We start from the raw sequence: 25,518 nt of genomic DNA on the forward strand, positions 1-25,518 counted from the left end.
GGGACAGACAGTTGGAACCTGACACAGCCAAGGGCCACCAGGGCTGCCTGGCCGCCGAGGCCCTGACTCCCACTGCAATGTCCCTCAGCCTCCCTGCCTCACACGCAGAGCCACCCAGCCACCCCTAGGTGTGACGGCACCTTCCTGGGCCCTGGTGGCCTCTGACAGCTGAGGGGGATGGGATGGGGGAGTGGAGGGAGTGGGGACCTCCTCTCGCACCCACAGTCCAGCCTCAGGCCTGCTGCTCCTATTGGCCACCTGCCTGTTCCCGGCAGAAGCAACCCAAAAGAAAGCCTCGTGCACACACAAAAGCCAGTTTCCGCTGGAGGATTTGAAGGCTGTACAGGCAGCCACCAACTCCTGAAGGGACGCTGGCAACCCGGACCTCCGCCTAATAACACCTTGGCCAGCGTCTGTGATTTGAGCCTTGAGTGATGCGCCCAGGCACCAGTGACAAAGGATGTGGGAGTGCGCCCAGTGTTCTCCAGCCACGTCCTCATCAGAATATCTCCCTCCCCTCATGCTGGCCTGAGACGCCCGCCAGCCCACCTGCCCAGGGCCCTCTCCTGACGCTGTCGCCTCACTCCAGGTCACCTGGGGCTCATGTCGGGGATCATCCGTAGCACACTCCTTTCCCCCCGGAGACTGGCAGCTCAGAGCAGCCTCAAGCTGCCACCGCCCCGGCCCCGGCTGCCTATGCATCTGTAGCTGTCTTCATGGCCGGGGCCAGCCCTGGACCCACAGGGAGGAATCCACGCTCTCCCAGGCAATCTGCTTCTCCAGGCATAGCCCACACCTGCACTGCAGCAGCCTAGGGCCACCTACAGAACTTGCAGCCGGTGTCCAGTGGAGGAGCGGGAGCATTTCCCTTGACCCTGAGGTCTCTTGACACATGTGGTATTTTTTGTTTGCTATATCATGTCTCGCTGCTTGGACACAGGGATACTCACAGGGTCAGTGCGGACCCCCAGAAACACAGGGCACGCCCTTCCCCTGCCAGGCACCCCATGCCCCACGCACACACATGCATCCAGGACCCTGCCAGGGAGAACAGCAGCAGTGGCCAGTGGGCAGGGGGACAGGCAGCCAAGGACCTGGCTCGGGGAGATGGCAGGAGACAGGGCCACGCGGGCACTGGGACACCAAGCCCCCAACACATACCCTGCTGTCCTGTTGGACTCACCTTACAAAACACAATTTCAAAGGTAAAAGCACTAAGAACTTCAAGACAACAGCCCCGGGGCATTCAGTGTTGGGGGTGGGGCCTTGTGCTGCTGGGGTCAAGTACGAGTTTGTGGATGAAGGGTCGTGAGCATTCAGGTGAGGAGCCCCCACCGATGAGGCATAAGATCCGGAGAAACCACAGCCCTGCTGTCTTGCTCCGTCCTCCCCCAGATCCCGACGGCCCCAACCCGGGCTACCCCTGCCCGAAGGCCCTGACTTACCACCCCCCACCACAGGGCATCTGCATAGCTGCCGAACTCCACGCGGCCCGACTCGTTCACTGCGTCCTTCTCAGCCAGGTACACGAAGTATGAGGAGAAGATGAGGCCCAGGAAGCCGATGTACAAGGTGGTTATCAGCTCCTAGACCCGCAAGCAGACGCAGCCTCAGGCGAAGCTCCCGGCACCCCACCCGGCCAGGAGCCCCCCACGAAAACGTGGGACCCACAGCCAAGGCAGAGAGGGAGTGGCCCTGTATGCACCGGACAGTTCTACATCCGCTTGGGCGTGTTTCACATGCACAGATCACTCTCAAAAACAACCCGTCTTCATGACTCAAATGGCAGCATTGGGTCTTGACCCCCGGGAGCGAGGCTCAACCCCGGCAGTTGCCCGGGATTGGCTCTCTTTACCCAGAGGTGACAGAATCAAGAGCTGGCCAGGGCTCAGCAGCTCCCCTGCAATGGAGCCGGTCTCAGTTTGGTCCTAGGAAGAGTTCTGGTGACCCCACACCTAACATCCAAGCAGGGCCAGGCCCTGGGCTCCCTTTGTGCCATCCTGGGGTGGGCGGTCCAGCTGCCTCTGTCCTGCCCCACCCTGGTTCCCTGCACCACAACCTGGGCCAGCTACCTGGCGGTGGATGAAGACCACGGAGCCCAAGAGCCTCCAGGTGCCTCCCTGGCGGTCAACATGTAGCATCCTCAGGATCTGGAGGAAGCGGATGCCCCTGGGAAGGAGAGAGCACAGGCTGAGAGGGCCATGCGGTCTCAGGCATCTGTGCAGGACCAGGGAGACAGTGGGTGGGAGGCTGCCCTGTCCCCTCTGGCTGGGGGAGACTTGGGCACATCCGCTTCAGTGGGAGAAGAGGTGCTTCACTGAGGGTCAGCCCCTCCCAGCCCTGCACTGGTGGGCGGCCCAGTAGGGAGTGTTGGCGGCACAGATGTACCTGATGGCCGACGTGGCGAACACCTGCCCTTTGGAGCCCACGCAGAGGACCACCATGGAGGCCACGACCACGATGAGGTCTGCAAGGAGGACAGGGGCAGCTCATCATGACCACCACCAGCCACTGCCCTGGGGGACAGCAACCCCTCACTCGCCCTGAGGAAGGGCTGGCCAGTCAGGCGGGATAGGGCCCAGTGACAGGGGATGTGGGGACACCTTGACAGGGAGTCAGGCAGCTCCTGAGCTGCAGAGACCCAGCTCTCTGTCTCAGCCATGTGCGCCACCCCCCACCCCCAGCCTATGCCAGGCTATGGACTGAGGCCTGAAAGAGGCCAGAGAGGACAGGGCCTCAGGCCTGGACCAGGCTCTCAGGCCACCAATCGCTGCTGAGGAGGGTCCTGGGATGCTTTGAGGGATCAATCCTCCCACCCTGTAAGCAGCATCTGAGTGCAGCAGTGGCCCAGGGCTGGGGGATCTATGTGGTCACCACCACTGGCCCTGGGGTCCTACCCTTCATAGGCAGGTAGAGGAGCAGGGGTTCTCTCAGCCATTGGGAGCTTTGTTTGGTGGTGGTCATGATGTGGGGGCCCTTCCTGATCTGGAAACCTGGGTGAAGCCTCCATGGGGTGGGCATGACTCACCGATGATGGAGATGGGCTTCCGGGCGAAGCGCAGCCGCCCCCAGATGCCCACGTACTTGCTGCGGCATCCTGCTGACCAGAGGCGGACCACGTACTCCGTCCCAAAGAACACCACCAGGACGATCTCCTGCAGGGACAGGGAGGTGAGCTCACTCCGCAGAGGGCTGTGTCCTGCACAGAAGCAGACCAACCATGCAGATGGGCAGGTCCCCTGACACCAGGAGCCTCCACTGAGGGCACCCAAGAGCAGCAGGCCAGGGGGCAGTCTGCCAGGGATGGGCGGCACCCATGTGAAGTGCCCTCCTGAGAGGCAGATGCCTCGCCCAGGTCCCTGCTAGGCAAGAGGAAGCCCTTATGCTAGGACTTGGGGCAGCTCTGGGCCATGTGCCCTTGCCCAGACATGTGACGTCCTGGGGCTCATGTTCTCCAGCCATAACTAGTTCAAACCACTGGACTCCCAGAGCTCAGCCCCTATCCCAGTTTGGGGGCTGGAGAACATCTGTCCTCATGGGACTGTCCCCCTCTCACCTCACTCAGCTGCCACACTACTGGGGACACGGCATCCACTACTTGGTGGCCTGCGCTGGGGTCTGGACACAGGAGCCCCTGGGGCAGGGGAGCCGAGCAGCAGGAGGAAGAGGCTGAGAGGGGGGACAACACGGGCCACAAGGCAGCTGCCTCAGGGTCCTCCCCAGCCCAGGCCTCCAGCAAGGACTTCCCACTCTCGCTCTGAAGTCAGAGGCTTCAGGGAGAGAGGGTGGGAGCCGCCTGGGAGGCCAAGGGCTGACATTTGGGTCTCAGCCCATGGACAACAGGCAGGTGAACAGATGGGTGGGTGGGAGGGTGGACGGAGGGAAAAGTGGATGGGTGGGTGGATAAAAAGACAGACGGATGGACGATGGACAAATGAAAATGGATGGGATAAGAACCAAGCCCAAGTGGCAAAGGCTGCCATGTGCTCTCCCAATAAAATGAGGCGCGAGGCAGAGGGACCTGCAGCCAAGCTCTGCCTGGACTGTGACCTGGAATTCAGCTGAAATCCGGCCTGAGGCTGGCCCAGCCCCTCACGGTGTCCTCCGTGCTGTATTTTTCCCTTTCCACCAGTGCCCCACGAGACAGGCCAGGTGACCATGTCCTGCAGCCTCCAGACAGCAGTGGGAGATCCATGTGAGGGCCTGGCCCCGCCCCTGCCTGGCCACCCAGTGGCCTAACATACTGCGGGGTGGGGGGACTATCCCACCTAGAGGTGAGAAGCCAGGGGCGTGCCACCTGGCAGCATCTGGAGAGTGAGGCAGCGGCCGGGCCTGTTGGGGGCCACAGCAGGACCTGGGCTGCCCCTCACCCGCCGCCGACCACAGCTCTGGTCAGCCCTGGATCCTGCCACAGAGCCATCATCACAGGAACCCTGGGTGCTGCTAATGAGAAGCACCTTCCCCAGCTCCACTACAGGTTAGCCTTGGGGCTGGTCTTGGGGCCTCGAGAGTCCGGGCAGGCAGCCCCTCGAACACCGTACCCTCATGGGAGTCTAGCACTGCTGGCCCCGGCACCCAATGCCTGGCTGACCCAGCCCACCCCCTCCTCTCCTCCATCGAACCTGGAAGGAAGAGGTTTCTAGTGGGTGGGAAGATGACCCTGGGGGCTGAATTCCACCCCCTGGGCACAGACTGGGAACCTGGGCCTCAGTTTCCTCAAGTAAAATGTGGAAGGCAACAGTACTGTTCTCGGTGGGACACAGGGAGTGTCTGACGCCAGCACATGCATTTATGTGAGATGGAGCCCCTCTGATGCTCGCAAGCATGGCAGCCACCTGTGGGTCTGTGTGCACTGCACCCAGCCAGCCCTGGCATCAAGAGGTCCTCAGAGGAGGTGTGTGGGGTCAGGAGACTGCATTGTCCCCCACATGCGCAGGGACCACACAGAGCCACAGAGCACTCTGCTTCTCGGGCCCCTGCCAGCTGGCTTGCTACCTCTCTTCCCTCAGAAGCCTGCCATGGAGGGGCTTCTGCTCCAACTGGGTGACAGTGGTTGGCCTGTCCCCGCCTGGGAGTCCATCACTAGGGGGTAGCTGGACACTGCCGTCGCTGTCTCCCAAATGTTATTAATTAAGGCAAAATAATATTTACGCCATCCGGTTTGCGTTTGAGGCAAGCCCAATGGGTAATGGGAGACAGTTTGGGAAAAGTTAGCACTTTGCTTTTGCAAAATGTTTTTGGCTGGTAACTGCACGTCCTTTGGGGATGAGGTAGGGCTGTGTGTGGTTGGTGCACGTGGGAGAAGGTGGGAGAGCGAGGGACTGTTGACACCACAGGCCCTGTGGCGTCATCAGGGGTGCAGGTCCCACCTCAGGGAGTGGCTGAGCTCACCAGGCAGAGGCCACATTGGGCTTGTCAACCCCTGTCTCCCAGGCCTCCAGAAGAGTGGCCACCCTGGCAAGCTGAAAAGACAAGTGAACGAGCAGACACAGGAGCTGGTGGGGACTCTGTCGTGTTCATCTTTGTTGCCTGGAACCTGGCTCCGCAGGGATGCCAGGCTGTGGCACCATGATGCCCATCTGACTGGCCATCACGAAAAGGGCCATGTAAACACTGAGCCCCAGGTCCCCGAGGCTGTGAGAGGGGCCCTGAGACTACACAGAGGACGGCTCACCTGGCTGCTGGGCCCTGACGGGGGTAGCACGCCCCCAGAAGACAGTGCCCGAAACCTGTGTCCCAGCTCTGTGGCCTCACACCGCCAGCTGACAGCTCACCAAACAGGTTTTTACTTTGACATACCTTTTTTGTTACTTAAATACCCTCTTCAGCCATGGCCGGGGCAGATTTGAAGTGCTAGATGTGTCTTATAATGCACCTTGAAACAAATAACTGCCAAGGATTGCTTCTCATGGCAGTATGTCCCCCCAAAGTGTGTCCCCTCCCTAACACTTGCAGAGAACCTGTTTGGGAGCCAGCTAGGAGCTCTCAGGCCAGCAGTCTGAGATGGCAGAACCCCACTCTGGCGGGTGAGGTGGCGGGAATAATTTAAAACAACGCTAATCCTCAGTCCTGTCTGAGTCGGGAACGCAGCGTGAGACCCAGCTGCTTGGGGACGAGCCCCACTCTCGTGTCTGAGACAGGCGGGACTGGGTTAATTAGTATGACACTGCCGGCAGGCCGGGAAGGGGCTTTAGGTTGGAGACAGCAGGATTGAATGTTTGTTCAGAGATAAAATTATCTCCACCATGAACGGCCTCGCGCACTCTCGGGGCCAAGGCCACAGCCAGGACCCTGGGGGGCTCACGCACAGGCAGGGTTGGGGCCTACAGGAGGGTGGATCCCCAAGCCACGCTGTGGCTCACCCCATGTCAGGGGACAACACTTCCAGTCCTAAGTGAGCTCATGAAATGGGAGGGCCGCCTTCCCCAGCTCCAGGTTAGGGGAGGCCAGTCTCAGCCTTGGCAGTCCAGGCCCAGGGTGGGTGACCTGTTAGTCACCCTCCTAGCACTGGGCTCTCTCTTCCCTGGCAGGGGGAGGCCTGAAGCTTACTTGTGTTTGCAGACCTGGTCCTAAGCACAGCCCCAAGTTTGAAACCAAGGGTCCTCAATCTCCTCCCCAGAACCCACCAACATCTGTCACTTCCTCGTGCGTCCCCTGCTCAAGCAACTGCCGTAGCTCCCCGTCATCCACATCGTAGGGTCTGTGTCTGGGATGCTGTCCCCCCCACCATGCTCCTCCCATGCTTCTCAGGCCAGCTCCAGCACCCTCACCCCTCCGGGAGCCCCACCTGCCATGCCTGCAGAGGACAGGAGGCTCCCTGGCTCCTCCATCGGTAACAGCCAGCCCCAGAGGCCTTCTCCAAGGGGCACCCAGTACTGTCCAGCCCCCCGGAGGGCCTCTCAGTGAAACACTCATGGTGCTTGCAAGATCCGGGGTCAAGGATGCAATGCCCCAGGACACTGATGGAGCGTGACCCTGAGTGCTGCCCTGCAGACACAAGAGGAAAGACTGTCCTTGGCCCAGAGACCCTGGGATCTCCACTGAGACCACAGTCAGACCACAGGGACATAGAGGCCCCTTCTGCCCTGGCCACTGTCATTCAGACTAAAGCAAGGCCACCTCTTGGCTGCAGAGGCTTCACGGATGAGGCCACATAGCTCAGGGAAGGGCAAGGGCAAGGGCAAGGGCTGGAGTCCATGGCAAAGGGGGCTCTCCAGGCAGGACTAAATGCTACTAAATCGCACACTCTGACACGGCCGAAACGGTGAATTTTATGTTCCGTGCATTTGACCACAGTAAAGCTCATGGCCTGTGGCTTGGCCTCAGGCAGGCTCTCATCTGTGCTCTCTGGTCAAGTGGCCCCACAGGGGCCTGGATCTTCAGGGCCACCCAGTGGCACTGAGCCTCTGCCCCACCTCAGTCTGTGTCCCTGGAGAGTCCCTTACAGCTGTCCTTGAGCCTTGAGTTCTTAATCTTCATGGGCTATTGTCAGCTCAGTGTTAAACAAAACAGCTGAGCCAAGCGACCTGCTGACCACAAGAGGCCACACGGACCTGTGCCGGATTCTCCCGATGAGGGTGGAAGGGGAAACACCAGGTAATGCAGAGGGCCGGGCTCGGGCGGTGAAAACGAGGGCAGGTTTTAAACGTCCTTTGATCTGGTTTTATCATCATGGTGAAAACCATTCCAGTCACGCTGCCACACGCTGGCATGGACGACCTCACCGTTGATACTGAAAGGGCAGATGGCCACAGCGACCCTTATCCTCCACCCAGAGCAAGTCAGTGTGTGATGCAGGAGGAAGAGACAAGCTTGAAGTCGCAGAGGACCAAGTGTCTCGGGAGTGCACTGTCACACGTCAGTCCTGAGCTTGTTTTCCATGTTTTGGGGTAACAGCCCTTGGAACAGCAGATCTGCCCAAATCCGAAGGGCCAAGATAAAGGTTTAGCAAAGCAGGTGCTTATCTGGGATTTTTTCTCCTTGGAGTGTACAGAAGGGGAGAGGTCTGTGCGGCGGCTCGAACATTTCGTAACCAGCTGTGGAACCATCGCTCACAGAGGATGAAGGTCGACGTGGCCGTCTTATCTGTTGTTTTGTTTTTATCAGCTGGTGAATCCGCATCATTGGGGAGATTTTCTAGGGCTCAATGTGTTTTGAAGTTCTGTGCTGCTGGCATCGCATGATTTAGAAGCACCAAGAATGTCCCTGCCGCCAATCGCTCACATGGGAAAGATAGCAAGACAGCCCGAAGGTTAAACCGGCAGGTCAGTGGCGCTCCTGTCCTGCCTTTCTGGATGAAAGAATTCTTTTTTCTTGATAAACTATAAAGGAAGCCTCACAGACCCTTATCAGGATTATTTTGGTCTCTCTGATGTTACTGTCCTATTATCTTCTTAATAAAAAATTAATTTTAAAGAGGGCTGGGAGATTAACTTCTGAGGATTAAGTGCTAAGCTTCGTGGAGGGGCCTGGGTTGGGGCGGGAAGGCTCTCAGAGCCAGGGTCAAGAGAGCAGAGGCACAGCTGGCCTCCCCCGTGGCCCTGTGGACACTGGGCTGGACAGATCAAAGGATGTGGGCCTGGGGAACCCTTCACCCGAGCTCCGGGGATCCACCTTTCCTTCGCAAGCTTCTTGGGTGGAAAGTATGCTCACACTTTGCAGGGGCGAGTGGGATTTCATCAGGCCAGATTGGGCCTGGAGACCTGGAAGAGGGGTGGATCTGGGGGCCAGAACAGGCCCCTGATCAGGCCAGGGTGCTGTGGGGACGGGGTAGGGTTTTACCCTAACTCCCACAGCTGGAAAACGTGAGCCAGGCGGGTGTTGGTTCCCACAGCATAGGGCCCGGCAGGGAGGCTTTGGGGCCAGCTGTTCCAGCTCCATGTGGGCCCCAATCAGCCACAGAGAGAGCCAGTCTCGGCATTCCCGGGAGGGTCAGCTGGCCGGAGGGCGTGAGGCGGGCATGCAGGCTGCTCAAAGCACCCTTTGTTCAGGCCTGCCTGTGGCCAGCTGCTCCCAGCCGCCAGCCTGAGCGCAGAGCCCCTGGGCCCCCCGGTGACATGTGCTGGGCACAGCTGGGGCCCTCAGTCCATACCCGCCGCCCACCCTGGGGAGTGCCAGCCCCCACCCTACCGGAGCGGCCCCAGCTGGGGCAGAGACTGTGTTGCAGCCACCCAGGCCCAGGTGAGACCCACAGCTGCAGGGCTGTGAGGAGACAGAGGAAGACACAGAGTCAGGGGCCTGCTGTGCCACTGTCCCCACTCAGGACCTCTGCAGCAGGGACCGAGTCAGGACCCCTGCTGGGAGCTGACCCGTGCCCCACTGGAGCCCCTGCTGCCCAGCCGTATCCCTTCAGCCCAAGGTAGCCTGGGACAGGCTTACCACCCCAGAGAGCAGAGCATCCAGGACCCTGCGTGTAACCTGCTCCATGCGGCCTGTGGGCTGGCCCTGCTGCCCCAGGGGAGCTCCTGGTGGGGAGAGATGGGAGACCAGACCCCCAATAACCCCCACTCTCCCACACGTGGCAAAATAAAGGATCACAAGCATGAAGAGGACAGGCCCAGCAACAGGGGCAGGCCGGGGTAAGAGAAGGGTCTACTGAAATGCCAACAGAAAGGCCCAGAAGACACAGTGGCGGGAAAGGTACCCATGAGAGAAGTGGCCGCATGAAGGGCTGGGGAAGGGCAGGGCAGGGTCTGAGCACAGGTGGGAGTGGGCGCATCCATCCCCAAAGCATGGAGGAGCCCTGGTGAGCCGACGCCCTGCTCTGTGGGGCTCCCACAGTGCTGAGCCCCAAGCCCCCGCCTGCCCGCTGCGCCCACTCCCACACTCCCACCCGGGAGCTCCTGCTCATCCTCAAAGCACTGCCCAGCCTCGCTCCCCCTCCCACCATCCCAGCAGCAGGAGTCACCACAGCCGACAGCCGCCCTCGCCGAGGACACCTTCTCACCTCCTCACCAGTCCCGTCTCACCCAGAGCTCCCTAAAGGCAGGGGTCCACCTCGGAAGCCCAGCCAGTGCTGACAGCCAGCCCACCACCCGCCCTGGTGCTCAAACGACCAGCTGGCAAACCCCAGGGCCCAGAAAAACCTGTGGAGCCTCCAGGCCAGACTCTACCTCCCTGTGTCTGGGACACTCCCTCTCTTCCCATGCCACCCCCCGCACCCAGGGCAGCTCTGGAGCCCCAGCTCCTGGTCTGGGGCACCCTTCCCTGAAGTCATTGGGGTGCTTCAAGGGTCCTGGCCCTGCAGGACAGCACACCCAGGAAGCCAGCCTCTCCCCAGGCAGGCCACCCCGAATCCCCATGAGAGCCCCATGAGCTGTAACACAGGGAGGGGGCCAGCAGTCCCCACAACAGGCCTTCTCAGGGAACATGTCCCAGAAGCCAGTGGCCAGTCTCTGTCATTGAGACCACCATCCCCCAGCTGCTCTATGTGCTCGTCCCCACTCTTACAGGCAGTCGTGATTTGGGGGTGACTGTGGGAGACACCGAGCCGCTTTTCCCCGAGAACTGGCCCCACCCTCCAGCTGTCGAGGTAGCCACTCTCTGTACTGAGCAGGAGAGGCACGAGGCCTGCTCTGTCACCATGGGGATGGGTGTTCCCACCCATCCGGCAGCCGGGCCCTGCAAGTGGGTGACAGCTGTCGTCTGGCCCCCCATCCTGGACACCACCCCAACAGGTGGCAAGAGGCCCAGTGTCCACTGTGGGCTGTCTGGGGAGGCTCTTTGAGGCTGAAACCAGAGGGCTGGCCATGGGGGGGCTCTGTCCCCTGCCCTGCATTCCACACCCAAGTAGCCACCTGGGGGATACTCTCAGGCGCTGAGGTCCTGGGGGGTCTCCCTGCTCTCCCTGGGCCTACGTCCACCCCCTTGGCTGGTGCTGGGCCCCTGAGCTCCCCTGGTACCATCATCCCCAGCCCAGAGGGAGCCATATTCAAACATCTTGCCACAACTCTACAGGCTTAGGGGCCAACTCAGCAGGGCCTTGGGGGCCCAACACGCAGGCGGCAGCACTCTCTCTATGAGCTTCCTCGGAATCTCCTCTGGAGACCCTAACAGCCTCTCAGAGAGCAGCAAAAGTACAGCATTTTTGCTGCAGGGACATCCCCGCACAAACTCCTGCAGGCCGAGGCTCGGAGGTCTGGCCCAGGCCTCAGCGCTACCTCTTCCTGGTCCCCAGTCCGCGAGCAACTGCGAGCTCCTTCCACGAGCCACTCGGGTGCTGCCCACGGGACCAAGCAGGAGGCAGCTGGGGCAGCCATGTGCGTGTGTGCATGCAGACGGCTCAGCGTGAAGCGGGGCAAGGCCTAGACAACAGACTCGGACCACACCCGCAGGTCTAGCACATTCTTGGGCCCATTATCATCAGGGCCAAATCCTTCCCAGGATTGCCGGCTTCCGGGCCTCAGCCTGAATAGAGGCTGCCCACCCACGTGGGGAGGGGGGCCTGGCCCTCAGTAATTTTAATTTCTCATGCACTGCCAGTGCCTTATGAAGGCGACTAGAGTTACATGCATTTCAGGTGGTTTAACGAGGTGCCTCCAACCCTGGGACCCAGCTTGCAGCATGAGGCGGGGGGTGGGGTGCGCCTGAGCACCTCCCGCTTCCTCCCCACCTGGGTGTTCTCGAGGTCAGGAGGCGGACACAGGGCTCGGCGGCCACCCGACACCTGACCAGGGTGGGGGAGGCAGATGGCGCCAGGAAGAAGGCCCACAGCCGGCCCATCTAATCCCTGCCCAGCCCTGGGCTTATCAGCAAATTCTGATGAAGCAAAAACTATGTGACCCCCCAGAGGCCCTGCACACGAAATCTACCCACCACCAGGCAAAGGGCGGGTGCCCAGGAGGCACTCGATAAGCATATGTGTTTACACAACATAGAATGCATGTTTTATTTTATTATTATTTTCATTGAATGGATGAATTTCAAAACCCATGTGGGAAGACAACTAGCAAGAACGTGCGTGAGAACCACACAGTGAAAGTGTCCACAGTCTGTGCCGGAGGCTGTGGTGGCTGTGGCCGGGTGGGGGCGCGGGCAAGTCTGGAAAGTGCCGTTCTGCCACACATGGGGCCGACTTCCAATAACTGTCTACATAGCCTGCACTTTCCACATTCTTCTCCCTGATGGTTGCTTAATTCCCCGGTAGTTACATTTTTCCTTTTGCAATCCTTTAACCATTTGTTTATAATTGTATTGAGTTTTGATGAGAGAGCATGACTGGTGAAATCTCAGTGTTCTGAGGTGTGTTAGCTTTTTAATGGCCACATACACTACTGGTTTTGTAAGTGTTCTGTGGGAATAAAGAAACAAAATATCTCTATTATTAGGATCCCGAGATACAGTGCTGGTTTTAAAGCATCATTTGAAATTATTTGCCACTCCTCCCATTGAATCTGGGCTCTGTGACTGCTTGACCAAGAGAATATAGCAAAGTGACTCTGCAGTCTCTGGGCACGTCCCATCTCGGGGGTGCTCACTTCTGGAACAGAGCTGTGAGGAAGTCATGCAGCTTGGAGAGGCCCCCAGGAAGAGGAAGATCACCAGCCACCTTGGAAGTGGAGCCTCCAGCCTCAGCTGACACTGCAGAGATGAGCCCCGCCCAGCTTGCAAACTGGTGAGCTAAGCCATGAGGATTGTTTCAAGGCAACAGATTTGTGGATGGTTCACTGCGTGGCTACAGATAACAAGAACAGTTAATTCAGATTACTGTTAAAATCTGAAATTGCTCATAATTGCAATGTCTATGTCTTCACTTACATTCTGACCTCTCAAATTGTCCTATTCTGAAAGTAGTACACTAAAACCCTCACAGTGATCATATGTGACTCACTTTTCCTTGCACATTTCTAATACTTTTTGCTTTGTGTATTTTATGTTGCTTAATGCCTTAAAGTTTACAATTATGTCTCTTCCAAAAATGGTGCCTCATATCATTCACACTTGCCTTATCTGGATTTCAGTGTTAACATTTCAGTGTTAATCATCCACTTTTTTCAAATCTTTTTTTTCATTTTGCTTGCAGTTTCTTGGTATCTCTTTGGCCATTTCTTTATTTTTCAACTGTCCATTACTGGTTTGCTTTACTTGATTCTATGGAATGATGTATTTGTTAAAAAATAAAAATCCTTCTGACAGCTCTCTGTCTTTTAATAGAGGAATTCAGGCCATTTACATTTAGTGTAAAATTGGATACATTTGATTTGATTCTTTCCATCTTTATATTTGCTATTGTACTTTGTTCCTTCCTCCTTCTTATAGGTGCTCAGCTGGTCAACATGCTATCCATTCCCTTCTTATCCCATGAATTTGGAAGTTTAGACCCCTGGGCTAAAGTATCCTCTGATGGGTAAGGTGTGGTATGGGTTGAATTGTCTCTCCCCAAATTCATATGCTGAAGTCCTAACCCCATTACCTCAGAGTGTGACCTTGTTTACAAATAGGGTCATTGAAAATATGATTAGTTAAAATAAGGTTATTAGGGTGGGCCCCTAATCCCATATAACTTGTGTCCTTACAAAAAGGGCAAGTCTGGACACAGACTTGCACACCAGGAGACCGCCACGTGGGGATGAAGGCAGAGATCAGGGTGACGCATCCACAAGCCAAGGAACAGCAGTGACTGACATCAAGCCCCTGGCAGCGAGGAGAAAGACCTGGAACCGATTCTTGCCCATGGCCCAGGAGGAACCTACCCTACAAACAACATCTGGATCTCAAACCTGTGGCCTGCAGGAATCAGTAGCTGGCACCCATGGGCTCCAGGTTGTCACCAAGGTCAGGCCAGATGGCCAGACAGGGTCCCTGGAGAGCTCTTCCTTCCTGGGAGGGGTCCCCACAGTCCTTGGCGACACAAGACTCCTTCTTCTTGCAGGGGTCTATCGGCCTACCCCTTTCCACTCCAAAGAGAAACAGGACAGAACTCAAACTGTTGGCAGAAGCATGCCAGGCCAATGACCAGCAAAAGCAAAGGCCCAGAAACACGTGGGGGTGTGGGTGAGGCATTCAGGGCTCTGGATAGTCAAAGAGACAGATGGGGGCTACCCAGAAAGCAGGCCCTGGACCCCCTACTGGGCCCCGCTGTGTGGTAGCTGTCCCCTCACGGGTCATGCTCGGGCCTTGCACACACAGGAGTGGCCCAGGCTGGCTGCCCAGAGACCTCCCGCACCCGCCTGCAGACACCATTAGCCGCCCAGCATCAGCTTTACACGTATTTAAAGCAAATCCCCCATCTTCCCCAGGAAGGGCTATTTCCGTCTATAGGCCAGTTAAATGGGGATTTACTTTCCGCCCAGGAATCCCACCGTGGATGGCTGTTAACCCCAAAGAAGTCACAGCCCTGTGATTGCTACCTTAGTTGGGGCTAGGGTGGGGAAAAAGGTGGAGAGGGAGACGTTATTTTTATCTGCTGGGAACCCCAGCTTCTAAAAATGTCTTATTTAAGAATTTACCCAGAACTAGAAGTTAACCAAACCAAAGAGATGCAGCAATGAACGACCCGTCTTAGCATTCTGCTGAAGAGGCTCTGCCTCGGCCTGAACCCTGTTTGCTTTAGCAGAGGCTGAAAAGCTGCAAGGGGCTCTGGCGGTTCAGTGGCCTGTGACGTGCGGGGGACAGGAAGGCCCCGCCGATTAAAGGTCGCGCCGTATGCGTGTGCCCATGTGGCGGGCGCGTGTGCGCACGCAGCCCGTCTCGTCTGTTTATTGACTGCTGGGTGCCTCATTCTGATTCTGCAAATCTAGAGATTTTAATGTCAGGCGGCGAATTTAAACAGTGTTTTTTTCCTTTCAGGAATGTTTTAAGCGATTGAGAGGAAATCGTGCACGGATTTTGCTGTTTTAAGAGCTAATATGTGAACAACTTCAGAAGGGTGTATGTTGTTTTAGGGCTGGAGTTTACACAGTAAACGGGAGAGACAAAGCGGACTTGTCACGGACTTGGAGGGACCGTCTCCTTGAATTTCATTCCTCTGAGAAGGGGCTGCCTTCCTGGGGAGCAAAAAGGGCAGGAAACTTCGAAAGTCTGATCTTTGTCCCCTGCCCCCCCACCGTGTCCTGTCGCAGGACTGCTAGGAGGGGGTGCCCAGCTGAACTGCCAGCAGCAGATGGAGTGGGAAGGGGCTTAGAGCATCTTTGGGGCCAAAGGCCTGACCCCTATCTTCTCTGGGATCACTGAGGAGGGCCCCCTTGCACAGGCCTCTATTCCGAGGCTGCAAACGTCAGAGCCCACAAGCCACTCAGGAACGATATCTTGTCACAAGATAGTCCTGTTTCCAAATTTGAGCTGGGGCTCCTGCTCCTTGGGGACAAATATCTTCAAAGACACAAGTACCAAAACAAGGAGAAATAGATAACCTGAATAGCCATATATCTACTGAATTTCTAACGAAAAACTTTCCCACAAAGATAACTCCAGGCCCGATGGCTTCTCATGTTCTATCAAACACATAAAGAAGAAAGAACAGCAATTCTACACAAACTCTTCCTGAAAATCGAAGAGCAGGGAACACTTCCTCACTACAGTCTGATGCCAGCAGTATCCTATGCCAAAACCAAGACATTACAGGCAAACAAACCAGACAACATCGCTCATGAGCACAGATGCAAAAATTCTATGCAGGATTTTAGCAAATCAACTCTAACAATATATATTTTTGAAATACATCGTGACCAAGTGGGCTTTATGTTAGGAATGCAGGGCTGCTTTACTATTTGAAATTCAACCTACACAATTCCCCATGTTAACAAACTAAGAAAGAAAAAGGCAGGAGATTATCTCAGCAGAGGCAGAAAAAGAATTTGACGAAATCCAACAGCCGTTCTTGCTACACTGTTCCCAGCAAACTAGGAAGAGAAGCGACTTCCCAGCCCGATCACGGGCACCCACAAAAACCCCACTGCTAACCTCACCCCACTGGTGAAGGACGTTGAGAACAAGACAAGGATATCTGCTCTCTCCTCACTATTAAATGTCATACTGGAGGTCCTAACCAGTGCATTCAGGCAAAAACGAGAAATAAAAAAAGCATGTGGATTGCAAAGGAAAAAAATCAGACTGACTTTATCTGAAACAACATGATCATCTCCATAGAAAACCCTAAAGAATCTGCCAAAAAAACCCAAAAAACAAAGACAAAGGAACAAAAAACCTTCTAGAATAAGAAAGGTCAGCACGCAAGGTCAAGTCAATGTAGTTCCATATCCTAGCAACAAACAATCCAAAAATGAAATTGAGAAAACAATATCATTTCAGTAGCTTCAAAAACATTAAATAATTAGTAACAAATCTAACAAATTCTGTGCAAGACCTGTGCACTGAAAATTATAAAACACTGATGAGTGGTATTTAAAAATATCGAAGTAAGTGGAGAGAGATATTTTGTCTATGGATTAAAACCCAGTACTATTAAGATACATATTATCCCAAATTCATCTACACATTCAATGCAATGCCAATCAAAATTCCAGCAGAGTTTTTTCAGTCGAAATTGACAAGCTGATTCTAAGATTTATATGGCAATGTGAAAGACCTGGGCTGAGCAACACACTTTGAAAATGAACAAAATTGGAGGATTAACAGGACCTGATTTCAAGGCTTAGTATAAAAGTCACAGCAATCAAGACAGTGCTTTACTGGCAGAACAGATTACAAAGTCCAGAAATCGGACCCACACACATGGCCAACTGATTTTCATCAAAGGTGCCAAAGTAATTCAATGGAAAAAAAGTCGCTGGGACAACTGGATAACCACATGCAAAAAGATTTAACCTCGATCCATACCTGTCACCATACATAAAATTAAACTCGAAATGAATCACAGATCTAAACAAGAAACGTGAAACTATAAAATTTCTACAGAAAACAGGAGAAAAATCTTTGTAACCTTGGATTAGGCAAATATTTCTTAGACAGAACACAAAAAAACATGAGACTTAAAAAAGGAAAAAAAAAAAACCCTGATGAATTGGACTTCATCAAAATTAAAAACTGCTGTCCTTTTGAAAGATACTGTTAAGAAAATGCAAAGACAAAGCCACAGATTGGGAAAAAATATTTGCAAAACACAGATCTGATAAAGGATTTATATCTAGAATATAAATACAACTCAAAAATAAAACTATGACCCACTTATTAGAATCAGCAAAAAATGGAACAGATACTTCATCAAAGGAGACCTATGAACGACACATGTGCTCAGCACTGCTGGTCACTAGGGAACTGCCCACTGAAACCACGATGAGCTGCGGCTACACACCTGTCAGAATGGCTATGACTTAAAATGCAGACAATACTAAGTGATGGTGAGAATCTGCAGCAGCCACGGTACTCAAGCATTGATGCTCAGAGTGGAAAACGGACTGCCATTTTGCACAGACAGTTGGGCAGTTTCTTAGAAAGGGAAATGTACTTCTACCTCACGGTCAAGCAATCCCACTCCTAAGAGTTACCCGAGAGAAATGAAGACACATGATTACTCAGAAACCTGTGCACAATATCCATGGCGGCTTTAATCATAACAGCTGAACACTGGAAACAGCTCAAATGTCCATCAGCCTGTGAATGGATAAACAAACTGTGGTACATTTTATCCTTTCCAAATAAAAGGAAACAAACTACTGAATACAGACCACGACATGGATGAACCTCAAATGAATTATGCTAAGTGAGAGAAGCCAGGCACAGCGGCTGCATACTGCAGGATTCCATTCCTGTGACGTTCTGGAAAAGGCAAAACTATAGGGACAGGAAACGTCAGCGGTTTACCAGGTGCTGGGGCCCAGGGAGGGGCGCAAAGGAACTTTTGGGGGATGACGGGAACTTCCCAGATCTTGATTTTGGCAGGGGGTTTACAGCTGTATTTGCTGCAACTCATCGAGCTGGACACTTAAAGAAGAAGAGAGTTTTCCTGTATGCAATTTAAACCTCAGCAAACCTAAATTTCAAATACGGAGAAATCATAAAAATAACAAGACTAACCTAAGAAATGTACGGTCGATTGCTCTTTAAAAAAAAAAAAGTTAATATACTAAAAGGAGAGATGAGCTATATTAAAGATCTAATTTTTGAAGATATAAAACCAAAGCACAAAAACCCCAACCTTCAGTTGGAAATTGGCATTCCTGCTTCACAACCCTGAAGCAGCCCAGACCCCACTAAGCCCACTGAACCCAGCACGTTCAGGACCCCGACCCTATTTGCACCCCTGTCCTGGGCTGAGCCCTGTGCTGCCCGCCCACGTGACCGGCAGCTGCGGGGCCCTCGAGGATTTTCTCTCCCCTTCCAGATGCTCCTGACCCGGCCCCACCCATGAGCCTCTCCATCAGTCCCTCAGACTCGTGACCCCAGGGCCACGCACGTGCCCGTTGTTCGTGAGGCGCCCACCTGCCCTGCACTCTGACCTCGGCAAGCGTGCCTGGACCCCTTTGCGTGCCGGGCGCCAGCTCCCAGGGCCGTGGGCAGCTAGCTGAGTGCAGGCTGCTTTCCAGCCCCCCGAGGCCCCCCACATGGAGTTGCTCAGTAAGGAATGTGGAGAGTTCTGGGCTTTCTGTGATGCTCCAAGAATGCTGGCTTCTTCCACCTCCCACCTACGTCATCTAATTTAATCCCCAGAGTGACCCGAGGAGGGGCGCTGGGGCGAGAGAAAGGATGCAGATCTCCAGCACAGGAGAAACCCAGCCACGGTATCATGGCTTCTCCCCACAAAGACCACCGCCCCGGGGCCAGAAGGGGCACTCCCCAGATGGCACCAAACTGCCGGCGAGCACAAAGCCCAGGGCCAGTGAGGGTGGAGGGACGCCAGGGTGGGGGGACACCCCAGCCACGGCCTGACATCCCTGGCCCTACACACGAAGCACTGGCTGACCCCTCACTGGGCCCTCACTGCAGACAACACCCGCACCACATGTGCATGGTCAGGGCCAGGGCTCCCACCCGGTTCCAGCTCTCGGGTTTGTCCCTCCCAAGACCTGGGGTCAGCAAGCTTCTCCTGGCCACCAAGTCCAGGGTTTCCCTTCCTGCTTTCCTTGGAGCTCATGCTGGGTGGTGGGCCCAGTGGGCAGGGGGCTGAAGCCCCCCTGATGATTAGGCACAGGAGGGAAAGCCAGGAGGGCCCCACTGCCTGGGGGCCTCTCCACCACACAGGGCCACACAGCACTCGGCTCTGGGCCATGTGCTGCCGCTCACGTCTGCTGCCCGCCCGGCGTCCCCACGCCAGGCCCGCGGGAGCCCGGGGGCCGCCCACTGAAGGGCAGCCGGCACACAGAACGTCTCTTGTTCCCACCCCAGGTGCTTGGGGGGAGGAAGCCACCTCCCGGGCCGTATGGAGCAGTTACTGGAAGTGCCTCGGGTGGCAGCAGGGCATGAAGCCCTCCACAAACAGGACCTTCCTCATCAGGGCGTCTTCATAGCACTGAGCAGGACCCTCCTCAAGGCCCCACAGCACCTGGGCCTGGCTCTTTCAGATGGAAAAACTGAGGCCCCCAACTGTCCCCAGAGGCAGACAAGGGCTAGAGGTGTGGGAGAGAGAATGGCAAGGATCGGCCGAGGAGGGGGCGCCCTGACACCCACACGGCCTTCCTTCCCGCAGCCCCACCCAGTGTCCTGGCACCAGGGGGCTCACGGTGGCACTGGCTGGATGCTGTGGCCATTGATGGCCATATCCATGCTGTTGGGGACCCAAAGCTACGTGACAATCACCACAATCTGCTCCAGCAGCCCCCGCTTGCCTTCCCAAGCCCGCCCTCTGCCTTCCCAGGGTGGAAGCTAGAAGTACTCTGGCACCCACCCTAAGACAAAGAAACCGGGTCCTGTCCAGCCCCCTGCACCTGTCACCAAACATCCTCCAAAGTGCTGATTTTTCAGCCAAGGGAGTTCAAGAGGGTTTGGGGGGGTGCAGAGAACAGGGCCCCTTTGTTCATGCCAGATACGTTCTCATGTTCCCTAAGGTCGACTCTGGCTTACCCCTCCCCAGACACCCCTCCATGTGGGCAAGCAGGGCTGTGTGCATGTGTGTGTGTATGTGTGTGCACGTGCACACACAGCCCAACACTACTCGTGCTCATGTGCACATGTGCACACACACACATGCATGCACACAAGAGCACTGTGCAAACTATCTGTGATGCAATCAGAAGACTTTGCCTGGAAGGGGGTCATTGTACCCAACCTCCTCCACCCCCCAACACCTACAAAATCATCTGAAGAAAATTTTCCCCAATGGGTTGGCGAACCCCTGAGAAGTCTTAGCAGAATTTAGCCATTTGCAGACATATAATCATGTCTCCCCCAGGACATCAGGACACTCCGCTGCACCGACAAAGCTGAAAAGGGGAATATAAACTGCTATGAAAAACTCTGTTATATGGGAATTTTTCTTTGTTCAATATGAAATCGTTCAAGTTAGACATAAGAATACAGCAAATCACACAAGAGACACACATGCACACATGCAAGTGCGCACACACGCACACACTCCCACCCCATCTTGCTTTATTTTCTCCATTTTGCTACCCTGGATTCAGATTTTTTTTGAGAAACAAAACCTGACGGAATCAGTGAAACACTTGTCCAACCCACCTCACTAGAAGGAGTCACCATCTGGGGGTGTGAACACTCCCACCCATGCTTCCATGTCCCCCAACACGTGCCATCAGAAGAAAAAGCACAAGCATGTGGTCCCTCCTCACCTGCTGACGGCCGTGGTGCCTGCCTGACCCAGCCTCTCCCAAGCAGAGGAGTGGAATTAAGCCCAAGTCACGCCATGCCAGGCCCCTGGTGCCCACTATGCAGAGCAAAAGCCCAAGTGCTGCAAGCCAGGCCCCCACCTCCTTACCCTCCTCCCCCCTCTGCTCGCTGTCCTCTCCTCTCTGGGTACTCCGGGCTCCTCATAGCTCCTTCCATCTGTGCCAGACACATGCCCTGCTCAGAGTCTTCAAATGTGCTGTCCCCTCTGCCAGGAACACTTGCCCCCCCCCCCACCAGCCCCAATATCTCGTCCTTCACCTTCATACAGAGACCCACAGTCACCTACTCGATGACCCCCCAGGACCACTCTACTGGAAACTTCAACCCCCACCCCCACATCACTTATTTTCTTACCCTCTGAACATTCAGTAGCCCACCCAAGGTTTATGGGATCTCAAACTTACAAAAGAGGGAAATAGAGGAAGCTCATTGTGGTACAGGCAATAGGTGGGAGTTAAAGGATTATGAATAAAACCAACAAGCTAGAAAATAAAATAAAATAAATTAAAAAAACTAACATGCCAGATAGTAAAGGGATAAATGAGAAAACAGGGACTAAGGAAATTCAAAAAGATATAAATACAAAGGTAACTATTAGAACAAAAATACAAGCCTTCCTAAGTATCAAAATATTTTTAAAGAGTGAAAAATAAATACCTTGTAGAGAAGACTACAACAGCATTTGTAATAAAATGCACGTAATTATAAAAGATGACAGAGTTGAGACCAAGAACATCTGTCATAAGTGCAACTAAGCTTAGTTTACCCATCAGAGGAAAAATATTTTAATTTCACTCACAAAATAAAACTCAACTACCTGCTTTATACAAGAAACACACTTTCAATGTAAAGGCACAAATAGTTTAAAAGTAAAATAAATGAAAAAGATATACCATGCTAACACTAATGATAAAAAGCCAGAGTGGCCATAGTAATATCAGACAAAGCAAGTTTCAAAGCAAAAAAAAAAATTTACCAGGGATATCATAATGATAATGGGTCAGTTCATCAAGAGGACATAGCAATCCTAAATGCTAATGCACGCGATAACTAAGCTTCAAAATACACTGAGCAAAACTATGAGGACCAGAAGAATGAAGGGCCAAACCCACAATGTCAGATGGAGATGCTCACACCCCGTCTCAATAACTGACAGAGCAAGTGGACAGAAAATCAGAGAGAACACAGTAGACTTGGATAATACTGTCAACCAAAGCAATCTAATTGACATTGACAGAAGACCACGATGGCAGGATATACACTCTTTCAAGTGCATGGTGAAATACTTACCAAGATAAACCATATTCTGGGCCAAAAAACTTCAAAAGATTCAAATTATATTAAGTATTTTCTAATACCACAAATGAATTAAAGTAGAAATCAAGAACAGAAAGATATCTGGAAAATCTCCAAATATTTGGAATACACTTCTAAATAACCCATGCATCATAGAAAAAAACCGAAGAAGAAGTAAGAAAATACTTTGAATGGGATGAAAATAATTCAACACATCAAAATGTATGGGATGCAACTAATGTGGTCTTTAGAGAGAAATGTATACCACCAAGCACCTATATTAGACAGGAAGAAAGGTCTCAATGACCTCAGGTTCTACCATAAGAAACTTGAAAAAGAAGATCAAATTACAACTAAGCATGATAAAAGAAATAATAAAAATCAGGGCAGAAATCAACCAATTAGCCAAAAAGAAAACTCAAACCAAAAGCTAGTTCTTTGAGATCAATAAAATTGCTAAAACTCTAGTAAGACCGATCATCAAAAAGAAAGAGGCACAAATTACCAATATCACTAAAACTTCTACAGATGTTTAAAAGATGATGATGGAATATTATGAACAACTTTATGCCAATAAATTTAACACCCAGGTGAAATGAACAAATTCTTTCAAACACACAATATATCAAAGCTCATTCAAGAATAGATAACCTGGATATATCTATTAAGTAAGTTTAAAATCTAGTTACCAGCCTTCTCATAAAGAGAAGTCCAGGCCTAGACAGCTTTATTGATGAAGTCCACCAAACACATAGGGAAGAAATAACCAGGTCTATACAAACTCCTCCCCCGAGAGGAAGAGAGAACACTTCCCCCTCACCCTGCCACACCGGCATTACCCCAATACCAATACCAAAAACCTTACAAGACATCTACAGACAATATCCCTTGTGAACTGAGACACAAAAGTTCTCAGCAAAATTTTAGCAAACCAAGTCCAACAATATATAAAAAGAAAAATACAACATGACCAAGTGGGGTTCATTCAGGAGTACAAAGTTTAACATTTGAAAAATCGATCAATATAATTCATCATATTAAGAGACCAAAGAAGGAAAAACCACATGATCCTATCAAAAGACTTACCAAAAAAGCATTTGACCAACTTCATCATCCACTCACGTTAAAAGCTCTCCGGTCTAACAAAGGACACCTACAGAAACCTGCTGACATCACACTTGACAGAGAAAGACAACGTATCTCTCCTAAGCTTGGGGCAAAGCAAGGAAGCCCACTCTTCCCACTTCTATGACACACTGTACGGGATGTGTCAGCCAATGCAATCAGGCAAGAAAAAGAAATAAACAGGCATCCACATCAGCAAAGAAGAGTGAGATTGTCTGCCTTTGCAAACAACACGATCATCCATGGAATGCACAAAAAAAACTACTAGACCTGATAAGGTTGCAGGATACAAGACGAATTTGCCAAAACGAACTGCTCTTCTAAACCAGAAATTAAAATTAACAAAGAAATACCATTGACAATAGATAGAACATGAAATCCTTAGGTATCTGACAAAAGAGGTGCAAGGCCTATACACCAAAGACTATGAAGCATCTGACAGAAACTGAAGATCTAGATGAATGGAGAGATGTACGATGCTCTCAGATCAGAAGATTCAATAGGGGTGAGATGTCAATTCTCCTCAAGGTGATCTTCAGGTTCAATGCAACCCCTAACAAAACTCCACCAGACGGTTTGGTAAAAATTGGCAAGCAGCTTCTAAACTTGATATGGAAATTCAAAGGACCAAGAATAACCAAAATGTCTTAAAAAGGGGAAACAAAGCTGGATGAATTGTCTTGACATTTCAGGCCTTACTATAAAGCTACAGTAACCAAGGCAGTGGGGTATTGGCAAAAAACACTAACTCACAGGTCAAAGAAAGCACAGAACGAGACCCACACTTTCACAGCAAATTGAATTTTTGAAAAGGTGTCAAGGTGATTCAACGGGTAAAGCGTACTCTTTCTAACAAAAGTCACTGGAATGATTAGGCATCCGCATGAAAAAATAGGAACCTCCACCCATACTTTAAGTGATATATTAACTCAAAATGCATCACAGACCTAAATGTAAGCACTAAAACTATTACACTATTAGAAGAAAATCTTAGTGATCATGTTTTTGGTAAAGATCTCTTAAATACGACATAAAAGGCAAGAAAAGTGTTTTCAAAAGCAATACATTTGATTTCATAAAATCGAAAACTTCCGTTCTTTAAAAGATACTGCTAAATAATGAGAAAGAAAGCCACAGAGTGGGATGAAGTATTTATAAAACACATATTCGTGTGACCAGAATAGACAAAGAACATAAGAACATTTACAATTCAATAAGAAGACAACGTGATTTTAAAATGGGTGAGAGATTAGGGGAAAAAGAAACAGAAAAAAACACTTCACCAAAGAAGTTATATGGATGTCAATTAAACATTTGACAAGATACTCAACATTATTCATCGTTAAGAAACAAAATTAACACCACACCCACCTGTTCTACTGGCTACATTAGGAGGACTGGGCACGCCAAGTGCTGGGGAGGACGTGGTGGTGCCGAGCTCTTAGGCTTGCTCGTGCGCACGTCAGACGGCGCGGCCACTCTGGGACACAGCGTGTCAATCTCTTAAATAGATAAACACACACTGACCACCGTTCCTAGGTATTTATCCACAAAAAAGGAGATAAAAGTCCTTACAAAGGCCTGTGCACAAATGCGGTCCATCAGCTCGTGGACGGATAAACAAGCCGCGATACAGCCACACGGCGCAACACTCAGCAACAAAAAAGAACAAATGATGGCTACGTGCAACAACCTCAGAGGACCTGATGCAAAGTGAGGGTGCCGAGTGAAGGGTCCAGACAAAAGAGCACGTGGTGCACAATTCCATTCACAGAAAACTCTAGCAAATGTGAACTGATCTACGCTGCGAGAGAACAGATCGGTGGTCACCTCCTGAACAGGGAGCAGGGGCACAAGGACACTTTCGGGGGTGATGGGGTGTTTGCTCTTCTGACCGTGGTGATGATTTTGTGGTGAATACACATGTCAATGGTAGTGGATGGATGTCCCCCCCAAATTCATTGAAGCTTGAATTGTGTCCCCCAAGTTTTATGTATTAGAAACTTGATCCCCACTGTGACTGTTGGGAGGGTGGGAAATCCTATTTCGGTGATTGAAAGGTGGAGCCTTGAAGAGGTGATTGGATTGTAGGACAGTGCAGTAGTGAGTGGATTAAAAATGCTGGCCAGGGGTGTGGTTCTGAGGGCTTTAAAAGAAGACGACATGAGAAGTTAGTCTCTCTCCGCTCCATCATTTTCTGCCATGTGAGACCCCTAGGTCACTGTCACCACCACCAAGACCCTCGCCAGGTGCATACCCTGGTCTTTGGACTTCCCAGCCTCAGAAACTGTAAGCAGTAAATTTCATCTTCTTATAAATTACCCAGTTCTGTGTATTTTATTGTAAGCGACACACTTA

General features: G+C 52.4%; 1 protein-coding gene and 1 long non-coding RNA gene across 4 annotated transcripts in view; one reads left to right on the plus strand and one right to left on the minus strand.

Annotated features, from left to right (window-relative positions):
• LOC134374854 (uncharacterized) overlaps window positions 1–8,356 on the plus strand; it is a 133,178-nt gene extending 124,822 nt beyond the window's left edge. The window contains exon 3 of the long non-coding RNA XR_010023366.1: window positions 8,107–8,356. This is a non-coding gene — a long non-coding RNA (uncharacterized LOC134374854). The remainder of the gene's footprint in view (window positions 1–8,106) is intronic.
• KCNQ1 (potassium voltage-gated channel subfamily Q member 1) overlaps window positions 1–25,518 on the minus strand; it is a 357,688-nt gene that overhangs the window by 262,835 nt on the left and 69,335 nt on the right. For 2 of the 3 annotated variants that reach the window (XM_063092880.1, XM_063092879.1), the window contains exons 3-6: window positions 3,029–3,155; window positions 2,389–2,467; window positions 2,073–2,169; window positions 1,446–1,586 (exon numbers count right to left, since the gene is read on the minus strand). The exons of the other annotated variant lie outside the window; for it this stretch is intronic. In XM_063092880.1, coding sequence (XP_062948950.1) covers window positions 1,446–1,586; window positions 2,073–2,169; window positions 2,389–2,467; window positions 3,029–3,155 — 444 coding nt within the window. The remainder of the gene's footprint in view (window positions 1–1,445; window positions 1,587–2,072; window positions 2,170–2,388; window positions 2,468–3,028; window positions 3,156–25,518) is intronic. 3 annotated transcript variants of the gene reach the window in all.

The sequence above is a fragment of the Cynocephalus volans genome, chromosome 4 (genome assembly GCF_027409185.1).
Source record: "Cynocephalus volans isolate mCynVol1 chromosome 4, mCynVol1.pri, whole genome shotgun sequence".
NCBI classification, from domain to species: domain Eukaryota; kingdom Metazoa; phylum Chordata; class Mammalia; order Dermoptera; family Cynocephalidae; genus Cynocephalus; species Cynocephalus volans.